Source organism: Echeneis naucrates, chromosome 11, assembly GCF_900963305.1.
Source record: "Echeneis naucrates chromosome 11, fEcheNa1.1, whole genome shotgun sequence".
Taxonomy (NCBI): domain Eukaryota; kingdom Metazoa; phylum Chordata; class Actinopteri; order Carangiformes; family Echeneidae; genus Echeneis; species Echeneis naucrates.
Window position 1 is genome coordinate 10,640,436 of NC_042521.1, and position 15,917 is coordinate 10,656,352.

Here is a 15,917-nt window from a genome sequence, read left to right on the forward strand (position 1 = left end):
ACTTTTCTGTCTTTCCTCCTCCTTCGCAGCTTTTAAAGCAGGAACCTCGTTCTACCAGCCTTTCCCCTAAAGTTAACTCGATCAAGTGCCAGAGTTTTCACAGATATGAGCGATGTGAACCACTTGTTTGCCACGGGAACTTGCAGGAGGAGTTATGAGAGTTCTTTGATAAAGTGTGTGAACTAACTGCTGCAGAAGCAATCCTCACTGTTTAAGATCATCGACAGATAATGGGGAACTCTGACTCTACATCCGAGTTGTGTGTGCTAAATGAGAAAGATAGTCAGAAAGTGTGGCTTCAAAGCTGGAATGGGAATTAAAGCTAGAAAACGATACTGCAGCACACTTCAAGGACATCATAAATGAAATGGCATAGGACAATTTCTGTTTAGCTCTGTGTAGAAAATAAGTGCAACCTCCGTGTGCCACAAGTGATAATCCTACAGAGAACCACTAATGCAGATCTGTCAAGGTCATACAGAAAATGTGAATTCTTGCAATTACTATTAATGTGAGCTGAATGGAGAATATGGTGCTCAAAATGACTCGTGGAAGAGATATTTCAGCACCTCGAGGCATACGTGTGTGTATTTATCAGTGGAGAGCGCATTCACATGCACATATGTCATTTGACAATAAATACACAATGTGTGCAATACATGATGATGGAAATAAAGCCAGCATTTCACTAATGTCCTCTCATATTAAAGTAGGTTCCTAATTAAATTGTTTCAGTGAAATCACACACCATTTTGTTGATGCCTGTACAAACATACACACAACCCATCTACTGGACCATTAGAAATGTGTTAATGCCAATAATACAGAAGAAAGTCACACGCAGTCACACACACACACACACACACACACACACACACACACACTCTCTCTCTCTCTCTCTCTCTCACTCAGAGAGCAGGGTGGTAATATGCCCAGCCTTGCCCCAGTCATCTCACAGTTTATATATTGGTGTGGCCTCAGATGAATCCATCCAGCCAAACTAATACTCTTATTAAAGGGTTTTTAAAGCTCTGCCTTACAGAGAGCTGGAAGGGGAAAGAGGGGTGATGTGTTTTAGCATATTAATATCTACCTCAGGTGCTAATTTGCCCTTTGAGTCACCTGTGTCATGAGCTGCAGCGAAAGACAAGTGGAAATAAAAAAGAAAGCAAGAGAAACGGAGTGACAGGGACAGGATGGAGAGAGAGTGTGGTGGAGACTGGGTGAGAAACAAGGAAGAAAGGGGGAGGCGTAAATCACATTAATGAATAAGCTTCATTAGTTGTGCCCATTAGGGTACTAAGCACAGATTAATTTAACTTCAGCTGACTTTGGAGGGATCCCAGTGGCCACGATGGGAGATGGTTTGATTACACACCTGGATATTTGATCACTGACTGATCCTCATTCTTACTATCTGGGGACAGTTTATGTAGCTTCTGTCCCTGCATGTCAAATAAGTACACCTACAAAGAGAAAAATAATGAGGGAATTGGTGGTTTGCTTTCTGACGATTTCCTCCATCTTGAGCACATTTAGTGGTTTTATGGCTTCTCCTCTAGGAGATGCTGCCTGTTTCCTTGTAACCACACATTTGGCACTTTATTTAGATTATTTGTTCATTTGTCTAATTTGGTTAAGTACTTCTTTGGGTGTTGCACTCAATTCTTTTCCTATCTCTGTGCTTTTTGTTTATCTTATCACTAGGCGGACCCTCAAGGCCGGGACATTGCCATCCGCCCCTTCCTGGAGCACTGTGAGAACACCCACATGACCATTTGGCTCGGTATCGTCTATGCCTATAAGGGACTTCTAATGGTGAGAGGGAAAGAACACAATTTATTTTCTACTTACAAACTACAGACTAAAATATGCAATAACTGTTGTTTAATTGTTTTAATGTTTAATTTAGAGAAAACACAAGAAACTTGTGCGACCAAAAAAAAAAAAAAAAAGGACGAGACTCAGTGATTACCTTCCTAGCAACAAACTTTCACCCTGCTCTATGTGCCTTACAGATAATATTCAACTAGGCCAGCGAGCCTAATGCAGCCTAATGAACCTACAACTAGCTTCCTCTTCCTCTAAAAGCTTAATTTATTTCAGAAATGCTTGCATTGAACCTCAAGTGTATATGAGTATGTGTTTGTTTATAAGTATACAAGTATGCTTACAAGTATTCCCTGATTTGGATCATAAATCTGATTGTACAATAGAAAAATAAAATCTGGTTATCATAAATAACCTAGACAAAAAATATGGAGAAACAGAATGACTATATTGCATCAATACACTGTAAATCTGTCTCTCTACTGGCAGAAGACATAAGAGACAGACTGAAATGTACTGCTCAGGAAGTATTCAGGCATATAAACACTGCAAAAACTGCGTAATGTGGTGACATCAGTGTCGTACTTCCTGTTGCCCCTAATAGCTGAATGCACAGACATTAAAGTGAGATTTTTAGCATAGTTTTCATCATCATCATTTCTGAATAATGTCAGTAAAAATCAGTTGATTTATTGTGTCGACTGATTTCATTTGAATATTTTCCACTATCCCAAGCTCATCAGTGGAGTACGTACGGCAGACACACCCTAACCATTAACCCTTTACACACATAAAGGGCTGATAGGACAATAAGAGCAGAAGCACAAGCCTGAGCAGCATCTCAGCATCTAGCCATGTACCTGTCGGACCACAGGCTTCTCACTGAACGTTTACATACCTTAGCAATTTTCCATTTCCTCATGTTTTAAAACCTCTGTAAAGCAGGAGCACTTGTTAATTATGCAGAACTCAGTACATTCATGGTGAGGCGAAGGAGAACGAGCCAGATATGGCAGTAAATCGTCTTAAGCAGATTGAGAAAATGCAGAAGATGCTGTGTAAAAAATATCACAGAGAAACATCAAAGACGGCAAGATGGAAAAAGTGAGGGAGCTGAGAGTTAACATGTCAAAGGGCTTCGGTTTGAAATAGTAAGACAGGAACAAAGAAGTGAAGCAGGTAGAAACTGTTTGTATGAAGTGATTGGCAGGAGCCCACCTCTGTGTAAATCAAAGACAAAAAGAAGCATCAAGGCGCGCACACACACACACACACTTCCCTGATACCTCACATATACATGCTCACCCACCTGAGGTGCACTAATCCTCGATGACTGTTCTTTAAATTCTGCTGCTCTCATTTAGACTTCAGAATAAGCAGGCAGACCACCTTGCATAGCACATTGAATTATTCAGTAGGCTGCTGCTTCTGCAACTCTAATGTTCCACAAGACCCTCACTAAATAAACATTTGACCAGCATGAAACCTGAGGCTGCTTTAAACTGCTCGCTTTAGATGATTTTTCTCCTCGTTAAGACTTTATCTTAGAATGAAGTCAATTTTAGTTTGATTTTCTTAAATGTTTTATAATGTAAAGTCAGACCTGTGTGCTATTAGTGTTTACGTGGAACGATAAAGATACACTGTGTACTGACCCAAAGAGAGTTAAATACTGCTTTTAAATGTATGTTTGTATTTCTCCGATTGTCTTTTCCCTGATAGTTGTTTGGCTGTTTCCTGGCTTGGGAGACCAGGAACGTGAGCATCCCTGCCCTCAATGACAGCAAATACATCGGGATGAGTGTTTACAACGTGGGCATCATGTGCATCATCGGTGCTGCTGTGTCTTTTCTGACTAGAGACCAACCCAATGTGCAGTTCTGCATCGTAGCGCTGGTGATCATCTTTTGCAGCACAATCACTCTCTGTCTGGTCTTCGTTCCTAAGGTCAGTTTTCTGGTGCAGGAGGAAGTGTGTGTGTGTGTGTGTGTGTGTGTGTGTGTGTGTGTGTGTGTGTGTGTGTGTGTGTGTGTGTGTGTGTGTGTGTGTGTGTGTGTGTGTGTGTGTGTGTGTGTGTGTGTGTGTGTACCTGAATAACTGCCAAAAACTAGAGTGTTTAATTATCGCTACTTTCACACACCACAAGCCCTGGATCCTAAAATGCTGTGTAAGCATTTATGTGGAGCTTTTTTAGTCCATGTAATTTATCCCACAGCGCATCTGTCACTAATACTCAGAACCGCTCTTCCAGTTAATCACCATGAGAACTAACCCAGATGCGGCTACCCAGAACCGGAGGTTAAAGTTCACCCAGAACCAGAAGAAGGAAGACTCCAAGACCTCCACCTCGGTCACGAGCGTCAACCAGGCGAATACTTCTCGGCTGGATGGGCTTCAAACTGATAACCACCGCCTCCGCATGAGGATAACAGAGGTCTGAGCCAGAGAACACACAGACATGTTGTACTTAGATTTTTAACCACTAATCAGGATTTTACAAGACAGAACAAAGAGCAGCAGGTAAGAGAGTTTTTAATACAACAGCTGAATTAGGAGAGGCTTTAAGATGTAATTACAGGTTCAGTAAACGGCCAGGGGCTTGACAAAAGAAGGAAGAAATAGAAAATAAACTTGAAAACATATGTATTGTAGCCAAATACCATACATGCACTTTATATGCACCTCATTTCTTTGAAATGTTCATTCATACTGAATTTGGGTGGTAAAAGTCTCTGAGTCTCTTCAACTATCAGGTCTCTGATAGATGAGTTACTATTGTCCTTTCTGTTATTCACGACACGACTGTTGTTCACTGACACTCTTGGAGGACGAGTAAAGTTATTTTGACAGCCGTCTTTCACAGTCTTTCCCAGGAGTAGATACGTAAAGCAGCAGCTACAGCAGCTTGTTGTAAATACATTGAATCGGACTCGACGCCTGCTAATCATCTGATAACCTCAGAGCCCGTTTCAGGCTGTCTGAACAATCTATGCAAACTTGATGCAATTAAATGCAGTTATGTTTTTTGTTTATAATGTACTTTCTCTGCTTTATGAACTGTTTAATCAACCAATCATTTCTCTTTCTTTTTTTTCCCATTTGAAAAGTTGGACAAAGAGCTGGAGGAAGTGACCATGCAGCTACAGGACACTCCAGAGAAAACTCCTTACATCAAACAGAACCATTACCCAGACGCAAACAACATCCTCAGCATACGCAACTTCACAGATGGCAAAGGTGAGAATGTAGCAGTTAGTTTCCATCTATGGTCTCTTATCTACAGCCCTTTTTACAGGCATCTTGTACATTGCTGTTGAAAATGACTTGTGGGAATGCTTTGAAGAGCTGGAGTAAAAGGCTTATGAAAGTCCTGGGGGGCTATGTATGAGACCCCACTGATTTTAGGCATTCAATATTTAAGTTTTTATCTGGAAAATCTTCCATCTCATGAAAAAACAACCTGCTCACTGACAAAAATTAGCAGAATTACATGTGCAAAAGGTGACACAATGTGAAAAAATATCTAAAAGAGTAAACGTTTTAGTAGCTCCTCCTCCTCTCCACCTGTATTTTAGCATGTGCAACCAATTTCTCTGTGAGATGGGAGAGATTGATTTCTATATGCACCCAGGCTGAAAAGCACAAACTGATTCACAATTGTAGCTGACCCAGTTGGAAAATGTTGAAAATATAAGCTCACTCACACTGACTTTTCAGCAGGAGAGAGGCTGATGTTAGTCCAGTGTGAAGCAACAAAGAAAAAACTTAGGATGATGAAGTGTTGGTGTGTTAGTCTGTCCAGCCCATGTCAAATCCAAGATGGTGAAGCATTCCCCCCTCAGTCTCTGCTGCCCGGGTGCTTTGTGCTCAGTGCTCCTGCTGGTGTGTGAAAACTACACTGCGCAAGTTCGATATAAATCAGTGGCATCTCTCGCTCTTTTCCCCTGTGACTGCGTCTGATGCAGTTCTTCAGCTCTTATGTGTACCGCCATAATGAGATTCATTTCTCATTTTATTACACTTTAGAGGGATACACATTAAAATGCTTTATGTCATGACTATCATAAAATTCACAATTTGATAATTGTGAGGAATAAGAAGGAAAGCCGATCTCCATTTCCTGACAATACCGTTTGCATATTTAATGCCGTCGGTAAATGTTTTTAATGCTGCGTTCAGAGCAGCAGCTTTAAGGAATATCTTAACTTTTTTTTTTTTTTTTTTCAGTCGCTGGAGCACCTGTCAGCAGCAGGTGAAGAAGTGACACAGGGGTGCGCTGCTTGACAGCAAGTCTGTGATGTCTCAGAATGAGTCATGAGATTAGCTACAGTATTTCAGTGTTGTTGGCAAGTTCTGCACATACTGTAGTCACACTTGATCAACTCTTTCACCTTTAATTATAAATCCCACCAGTTATTTAATGTTTGGGGTGCGGAATGGGGAGGGGCAACGAGGCGGAGGTGCTCTCTTTTGGAGAATGTACTCGAGAAAACATTTGTTGTGAGAATGAGAGTGAAAAAAACAAAACAGGAGAGAAGCATATAGACACACAAAGAGCAATCAGGAGCTCAGCTCTTAAGATCCACGTCTTAGCTGTCCCAACTTTGGCCTGATTCATAGTGTTTTAACTGGCAAACTGGACTCTTCAGATGGAATCAGTGAAATTTTACACCCCAGCAGCACCACTTTACATCACTCACCATTTTAACAGACATGAAGCGATATTAATGTAAAGTCTGATGTACCTGCCAGGGCAAAGCTGCTCTCAGGGGTGCCTGATGGAATCTTCTCAGTTTGGGAAGGTAGAAGAGTAAAGCAGCTGTGCTCGTTCTGTGGATTGGGAGCAGAGCGTGTTGGGATTGTTTGAGGAACTTCTCATCTGTGAAAGTTCATAATTACGTAATGAACTGATGGCCGTTAATGAGTACATTCAGAGGGCTACGTGTCTAAAGCTTCCTCTTTGTGTCTTAGTTTGTTCTCTGCTTCCTTCTGTTTCTCCTTTCGCTCTGCTTCTCATCCATCGCAAGTTTGCACACACAAACACGCACCAGACACACACCCCCCTGTTTTAGTCCAAATGTTGTCTGGCTTAAAAATGAAATGAGGTGTTGGGGGGAGTGATTTTATGTGGCAGTAGCCTCACAAGCATAGATCTAAAACAGAAATATGGCTGTGTTGTCGGGCTGTTGGTTGGAGCAGCTCAATGTTAAGAAGTCAGTGCCAAGATGATTTTAATGAGTAAATAATGAGCTACCATCTGTGAGATTTTTGACCCTCCTATATTTATCCATCAAGAAAATAGCATCAAATTCCTTAAATCCTCGTTTTTTTTCCTACAGATCTGAGAATATATTCCTATTTATCAAAAATTATATCATGAAAAGAAAAATTGTTGCATATTACCTAAAGAATAATTAACCTGCCTAATTTAACATTTTGTGTTTGTTCAGAGTTATATGGCAGCAGATGGCAGTTGGCCTGAATGTGCTTTTACAGAGATTTTTTGGAAGAAAACAATAATGTTAGCAAATATATGGATCTGTTTCTAAATATTTTAGATCACTAGATGCATATTACATTTAAGTGTATGAAATGTCAAACAGTCTAAAGTGTTTTTGATAATCACTGGATGAAGTGAGAGTTCAAACAAAGGCAGACAGAACAATTGGTGCTGATCACAAACACGAGTCTGACGCACATTATGGAAATAAAATCACAGGTCATTAAGCCCTTAAAGCAGCCTACAAACATTTCCCAGCCTCAGTCTGCTTATGCCAGACAGTCATGATCATCATCTGCTCCTAACTGTAGTCATCTGTATTCATAAGAGAGCCGATCTAAATGTATTGGGGGCCATGAATGAGTGGCTGTTACAGGAGTAGAAAACCAATAGTGATGACACTCACTCACGATGTGTGATGTATAAGCACATGGCAACACTGGAGACCAACACAAGCATAGGACAGTAAAGGTGCAGTTTTATCTGCATTACCTTAAAGTAAAAGTCTTAACTGTACTGTACTCTGCTTAAAGTCTTGTGAAGTCTGCGACTGGACCTGATTATAGTACATGTGGGGGGAAAAAAACGAAACAAAATTCAGTGCCTGGTACACGTTCTGCGTCTGAATGTGTATAAATATCTATGTGAAGGCTTTTAACACAGCTAACACAGAGAAGTACAAGGTTAGGCTCTTTTCAAAATGCAAAGTGAACTGGTCTGCTTTAAAATAGTCCAGTGAGCTCAGATGTCCAATCAGGTCGTGGAGTGCTGTGATCAGTGAATCAGGTCACAGAGTGCTGGGGTATCTGGGCCAACTGGGGAGAGAGATCCGTACAGAAAGAAATTATCATACTTTCCAGATGGAGTTTTGGAGCTGGGTGTTTACTGTAATTCTTTTGGTGTTTCAGGCTCATCAACTGCAGCAACCTCCTGCAACATTAGGAGAATGCAGAAATCGTGTTAGGCAGATCTTTTTTTCTTTTTTTGTCTGGTATTTTAAATGTGTGAAAATATTCTTTAAAAAAGAAAATCACGATTATAGTTTGACAGTCTGAATACTCATGACTGTAGCCTGCAAATGAGCATGCAGCTCACAAGGCCTGTGTGAAGTTTGTCCCTGAAATATTTTAAATGTTGCAGTTCTTCATTAAATTCACAATAACGTTTCAGGACATGAACATTTTGATGACATGGTGGTGATGCACTGGATTTAACTTCCGACAAGAGCGCTCATATGGGAGTTGCACTCCCATTGTCAGCGAAAGAAGATTCACACCTGCAGTAAATACATCATTTGATAAGCCTCCAGTGCTGTAGAAGAACAAGTTGTATTATGGTCACGTTAGTTAGCACATAACATGACATTCGGCCAAGATTAGCTGATTATTGCCTTTTTGCATGGTGTCAGGACAAAGTTCTAACATTCAGAAGCCTCGTTCATGACGGCCGTCCTCCTCAACAGCTGAAGAGACAAATGAGGTTTAAGACCGAAGTTTCAGGACCAATGAGAGTGTGCAGCTGGGAATAGCTGAAAAATGATGCATGTCAGCCCGTTTCACACAGGCCATCACATCATTTCTGGTGCCTGCGTATGTTTCCAATGCAGATGGAGAGAAGTCGATATTGAAGAACCACCTGGAGCAGAAGCCACAGGCACAGTGGGGCTCCATGGATCCTTCCAGAATAAACAGAGGTCCTCTGGAGGATATCAACTCGCCTGAACAGTGAGATCTTTTTTCTTCTGCACCTCTCCCCCTGTGCTCCTCCCCTCTGTCTTGTCAGCTTTCTCATCAGACCACACGTCACATCATCACAACCACCAGCCGCTCTCAGGCAGTTGCTGTGGCAACAGAGCCTTGCGAAAGCATGGACCGTCTCTGTACTTTTCTCTCCCACGCACATCAACATACATATAGCCATGTAGGGTGTATGCGTGTATTCTCTGCAGCAGCATGTATTATCACCGAAAGAAATGGGCATGTATGGTGTGTTTGCATTTACCTGCAGTAAATTGATTTGTTGTCCCAAATCATAAAAGAAAATGGTCTTAAACGCTCAAAACACTCATTTGACAAATGCAGATCTGCATTCACTTATTACTCAATAGGCAGCAAATCTGAGGACTGTCAACTTCATCAATGGGGGGAACACTTCATTCGTGACTGAGAGCTCTCACTCCCGTGTTCATTAAACCAGGACTGGGAAAACAATGCACAACATAGGGGGACAGATGAGTGAATGAGGGATAGACAGTCAACATGGGGGGGTAAAAACGGGGGCAGTTCACACACTCCCTGGGGTCTGTGACTGCACAGAGAAGATAGATTAAGACAGAAGGATGTTTAGATAGGAAACGAGGTAAATCGTGAAAATGAGAGAAAGAAAAGCTATAGACTCACAGATGCTTATGTAACTAGTGATTTACAGCTTGCATTGGAAGCAGCTCTGAAAATAGACAGGGAGGAGAACAGAAGTAAAGGAACACTCAGAGCTATTCCCATGCCACATGAATGTTTGATCACATGGAGGGAAGAGAGATGAAGAGGCAGCAATAGAGAAAGACATAAAGAAGTTGGTATGAAGAGAGGAAAGGTGGTGGAGGTCGAATGGTAACATTTTGGGACACACACCAAGTTCATGTGATTGTCAAGTGTAACATCTATGTAATATAAAATGCCAAAAATATAAAAAAAAATATTTTCATCAAAAATGGGACAGATCAGGGAAACTGGCTGCGCCTGGGGACTATTAATATTTCAGAGTTCACCTAATTAAGACATTTTTCTAGGTCTATTGCTGACTGAGAGTGAATATGATTCTCCCTCTTAATTTTTTTACGTAACTGGCATTTGGTTATGCAATTTTCTTGCAAAAGGCTCGCAATGGCACTGGCGAACTGTCACACCAGGCAGAAGCATGAAATGTTGTTTTTGTCAGATGATCCCAGAAGCTGGGAGGCATAGTGGATTAAGGACTTCGAACAGAGAAGAAGGGAAGGAGGGTGCTAAAGCGTGGAGGGAAAACAATGAGAAGAATTGCCCAGGGTCTGCACAAACTATACTTTGGCTGTCAGTTCTCGACAGGAATGTTCTTGATGACTAATTTCACTGTTGATTAAATGTAAATTTCAATTTGGATTAGTGCATTAGACCAAAAGTAAGCAAGCAGTCACAATCATATTTTTCATGATGTGTTGCTTTTTTTTGACCATGTAGGACATCGCATTGATCGGCACACTGTGGCTAATGAGTAGCAGAGCGAGCTAACAGTCTTCTTACTGCCAGGGAGCTTCCACATACAGTACCTGTTCAGCGTGTGTTCACGCTTAACTCCAGTTGGCTGGTTATATTATTCTGGCACAATTAACTGGCAATAATATTTAAAATTTCCAAGCCATTACACTGCTTTGACAAGTTGTGATCGCTCTCTTTCTGTTTTGTTAACATCAGGGCATTAGTTTGCGAGGGGTTTTGTTGTCTCTGTAAAATAAACAGAACACAACTGATTAGTATTTCTAGTCCCCTGCTTACTTTTCAGTCATCCTCTCTGCGTCTATTCTTTTCTCACTGTTGCTGTGTGACATTGTAAGGCTCTTAACAGTAACGTGGTGAATCTACATGTGCTCCTTGTGTGCTCTGTGTGTGTGCTGAATTCAGACCAGAACAGATTACGCTCCTCCCTGCATGTTTTCCCCTTATGTCTTTGTTAGAACTCTCAAATAAATAAAATATGCTGAAGGTGAGTGTTAAGTGTTGATAAACACTCACTGACCTCTAATCTGACACAAATTACACCATGGATGCTTTTGTTACATAATTTATGGAAAGATTCTTGTGCAAATTAGCCTTACACACTGTCATTGTTTTATTTATGGATGGAATTTTTGTGAAAATAAATTATTCTAGACCAAGGAAATCCTTTCCTTGGGGACTCCAAGGAAAGGATACTGAGGTTCTGATCCATCTCTAGAGCCTCTGATGCTGGATATTGAGATTTAAAGCAGCGTGTCCCTCATTAGAATTTTATCCTAATGACACGTATACAGCCCAGCCCAGTTACATGGAGAATTGCATCCATATTGGATGATTTGGTAGCAGTCGACCTCCCATGGTAACATCTTAGTGCCAATGCAGAGCACAGTGTTTGCTTTACGTAACTAGAATCAACAATAAAGATCTGAAGGGTATAGTGGTGGAAAGGAGTGTCGGGTCTTCAGCCTTTAATCAAAGAGCCAGCCAAAGTTTGTCACATCCTACATTTCCTTAAAATGCACACTGACATCGGTGGTTCCATGTGAATGTAATTGTAAAATTATCCAAATTTGACCTGCAGTTGGTAAAATTATAATCTGCTAATGAACTACAGTTTCACAAAAAAAGTACAAACAGAATTAGTTAGCGGGGAAAAGTGCTTTGCTTAGTTATATTTTACATATCTTATATTGTACCTCACATTCTCTTTTTGCAGCATACAACGTCGACTGTCCTTGCAGCTTCCCATCCTGCACCATGCCTACTTACCCTCCATAGGAGGGGTTGATGCCAGCTGCACCAGCCCCACTGGAAGCCCTGGTTCCAGCCCACGTCACAGACACATGCCCCCCTCCTATCGGGTAATGGTCTCTGGCCTGTGAGCTTCATTCACTCCCCCACCTGGCTCTTTGCAGAGGAGACATATATGGTTCTTTTTTTCTACAACAAATAGACTGATATCATCAGCGTATGTGCGTATTCTGTCTCAAAACAAGGAGGACAGGGGGAGAAGAGAGGGAGGGGGGTGGGTCAAGTTTCACTCTTTGTATCTCTTCACCCCAGCCTCTCTTGAGAACTGAAACCCTCAGTCAGGAAGGGGTGGGAGGAGACAGTGGGCAGTGAATGACCCTATCAACTCCCACAATTCACAGCAATGTCCCGTTGTTCATCTGCTCCCCTTGCCTAGGCACATGCACAGTCAAACACAAACATACGCAAATACACACACACACACACACACACACACACACACACACACACACACACACACACACACACACACACACACACTCACTCACAGCCCAATAGCAAAGCAGCAGTGGACCAGCCCTGACCTGACGTGTAGCCTTATCTGCTTCAGAGGGGATTGTCTTTCTGTTCCTTATTTTTATATGTTTGTGCTCACAGCCACGCGTGAGTTCGTCATCTAACTTGAATATTTCACTGCTTCAGTGACTGGATACAGATGTGGAGATGTGGAATTTAAAAAACCCAACAGAGAAATTTGACTTCCTGTCCCCTGCCCGCTTCCCAGCTTTGTGGAGACGTGTAAATATCATTATTTCTGACTTTGATGTAAGCTGTATGCTGTACGCTTTGTATATGCTGTGAATGGACAATTAAAGGAGTTCTAGAGCGGCATTTGTAACAGAGGCAGGCAGTCATGATAATTTCAAATGAAAACTTGTAAAACATGGCATCCAACAAGGAATTAGATGTGTATGAAACAGACATGAATCTGTTTGTGTCATCGTTGAAAGGTTAGCTTATGGGCAGCAAAGGGAGATACATCAAAGACTGTGAGTCACACCCCATGAAAAGGCTCCGTTCCTCCAACGTGGAGAAAACGTTCATGGCTCTTTTTTCGTTTTGTTAAATTTGCACTGCAGGTTTTTGTCAGATTTCACAACAAGCTTTCATTGGCCTTCCATATTTATTTTAATCAGAAATTGAATTGATCATTTCAGTACTTCATCAGAAAGCATGTTAACCAGAATATCGATGCTATGCCTTTTAAAAAGTCTCCAAGGCTGCATATGTTAGATAACTGAGCTAAAAGACACCGCAAGAGTGTTCCACAGTTGTCATTTTATGTGTGTTATATGCCAAGAAATGCACATATTCAGATGTCCACCTACAATGCAAGAGAGCACCTTATGAATTCAGGTGCTTTTTGGGCAAGGCATTACTGATGGGCCTGGTCATATTGATCCCTGCAGAGTGGTCACTACAGACTGTTAAGATGTCCATCTGATCAAGCCCTCACAGCTAACCAGCACAGTTAAGGGCCATGAGGTTCACGTAAATGACACAATGGCACAAGACCCTGAACAAAGATGGCTTCTTCCAGAGAAATAAAGCTCATGAATTGATGGTGGAAAGGATGTAGGTCTACTGCCTCCACAGCTAGTTTGGACTAAGTGGCTGACCTGAATTTCCATGAGTGGATGGTAAGGACAGTGAACACATGAGAGCCTTGTGAAATAAACCCCAACAGGCTGTAGCTTTCAGTTTGGAGAGTGTGATGACACCACTGCTGGTCACAGTAATAGAGCATAAAGCACAGACACAGGGCTTTTTCACAGATAATATTGAGTGTCACAAAAAATCACTTCACACAGCAACGGTGAACATACCTCAGTTGCTATGGAAATGTAATTCAGTGCCGTTGAACTCGGCTCAAGAAGGCTGCACCGAGCAAAACGGTCATCGACTGCGTTGTCATTTTTATGTAAAACTGTCCTCATGCAGGAGACAAGAAAACAAAGACTCTGGACAAAAAAAAAAGACTTTTTGAGTGTGAGGTTTGTTCTCAGCATATGTTTCACCATTGGTGTCTTGGTTTTTAGTTTTTAAGGCGTTTGTTGAGCGCTGTGCCTGTTGTCTTATATTGTAGCCTGCAGGACCCACAAAACATATTAGGGTGAGCCCTAATGGCACTTACCCAACAAACTACAGCATTGGCCACACATCTGTAAATTGTACATGTCATAGATTTATTTGAATTCAACGCCTCAATGCATGGGACAGTGTGGGAGAGCTTGGTGAAAGCTCCACTTAAGCTCAGGTGGATTTCTTTTCCAAGCTGGTGTCTGAACAAACACATTGTCAGTCGGTCTTCTGGTGAGAGGTCGGGGTGGTGTGGGGGTCCACCTGCTGACGGACATATCGTGGTGACTCCCTGTAGAGCTCTTCCTCTTCCAGGCCCCGCAGTGCACAGGAGCGAGGATGTTCTGTGCACAGATGTCCAAGGAGTCACACTTGTCCCGCACCCTCGCCAACCGGAGAATCATGGTCACTCGACAAGTGAGTGAGAGACATTGTCAGAGGATTGGTTTGATCCTTCAGGAGAAGAAAAACCACCCGCACATTTTATATATTACATTATATGTGATTGTGTACAATTTGCTGATACCCTGATGATGGTGTCCATGTATGGAATATTTGGTATTTGGCTTTCTCAAGACGGCATGAAATAAAATGTATAATTCACAGTTACCTCTGTTTTTGCAACTGTCGTGACAAATTCACTCCGTCGTTTCATCGTCTCACCTGCAATTGGTTTAATGTATATTTCCGTACAAAACAAAGAATTCAGTTCCTCGAACCCGTTGATCAGCTCAGACATGTCAATGCCAAGATTCTCAGTGACAAGACTCATCATCATATCAACTATGCTACTGGTTCAGCAGTTACTCACTGAGGGCAATAAATTGAAGGTAGTAGCAAACGATCAATCTTAACAACCCACTCCTGGCATTCACCAAATTCTAGATCTACTTTTTTAGTCTACTTAAAATGCCAAATGCAAATCATCAGGTTTTGTTCCAGTTTTTAAACTGTGCCCTGGTGTTTTGTTTGTTTTTGTTTTGTTTTGTTTTGTTTTATTTTTTTGTTGTTGTTGTTGTTTTTTTTTGTAATTACAATTCATTTTCATCTTTTTTCACCATGGAAGAAAAATTGTTCAAATGCAACCGTAGTAGGTCAAGGGCTCATAATTTCTTGTAATAAATAACGTCATGCTGATGGTTTGTATTTGCAACAGGTCTTTTTACCTTTTTAGTTTGAAGGTCAAAGTGACATATACGTATATAATTATATCTTTGTATGTGTCATCATCAGGGTTTCTGGAGAACATGAAACATACATGTCCAAAAATTTAACAATATGACGTATATATTAAGTGGAAAAACACACAGGTCCATACTGTTACTGTTTTGTCAGTTAGATATGTGGTATCACATGGCGTTAAGTTCCATTAAGAGTTTAAAATGGTAATCAAAAACTATGTTAATGCAACATGTTCAAGAGGGGCAATAACTTGTTTTCTTATTACAGAAAGAATAGAGAACTATATATATATATGTATATGTAAAGATCTTTACGTACATTCTCATTTTTACATAGGAAATATTTCACTGAAGCGCCACAAGGATACTTGGAAGTCTTTTTTTTTTTTAATTTACAGTATCTGTAACAATGTTATGTACAGATGAGGTATAGATATGAAAAGTTGTGTAAAATAAGTATCACATTTGGAACACCTGAACATTTTTGGAGCCATTAGTTGTGTTATGGGGGGATTTGAATAACCTTCTTTTAATGTCTGAATGTTATGGACAGCCTTTACTTTTCACATCAATGTTAAATAAAGTGAGACTGAAAATAATGCAATGTTTGTTTTCATGTCAACACAAGTTTTTGATGTAGTACAATAATTGCAGTGGTTAGCTAAAGTATGTTTGCATTTAAGGCAGCTGTTGCCTCACAGCAAGAAGGCCATTGGTTCGGTTCCCGGACCTGAGGCCTTTCTGTGCGGAGTTTGCATGTTCTCC

At 41.1% G+C, this 15,917-nt stretch overlaps 1 protein-coding gene across 1 annotated transcript in view; it reads left to right on the forward strand.

Moving 5' to 3' along the window:
* Positions 1-11,963, forward strand: part of gabbr2 (gamma-aminobutyric acid (GABA) B receptor, 2) — a 143,765-nt gene extending 131,802 nt beyond the window's left edge. The window contains exons 14-19 of the mRNA XM_029514678.1: positions 1,708-1,818; positions 3,553-3,777; positions 4,082-4,264; positions 4,938-5,067; positions 8,937-9,054; positions 11,798-11,963. Coding sequence (XP_029370538.1) covers positions 1,708-1,818; positions 3,553-3,777; positions 4,082-4,264; positions 4,938-5,067; positions 8,937-9,054; positions 11,798-11,963 — 933 coding nt within the window. The remainder of the gene's footprint in view (positions 1-1,707; positions 1,819-3,552; positions 3,778-4,081; positions 4,265-4,937; positions 5,068-8,936; positions 9,055-11,797) is intronic.
* Positions 11,964-15,917: the final 3,954 nt, after the last annotated feature.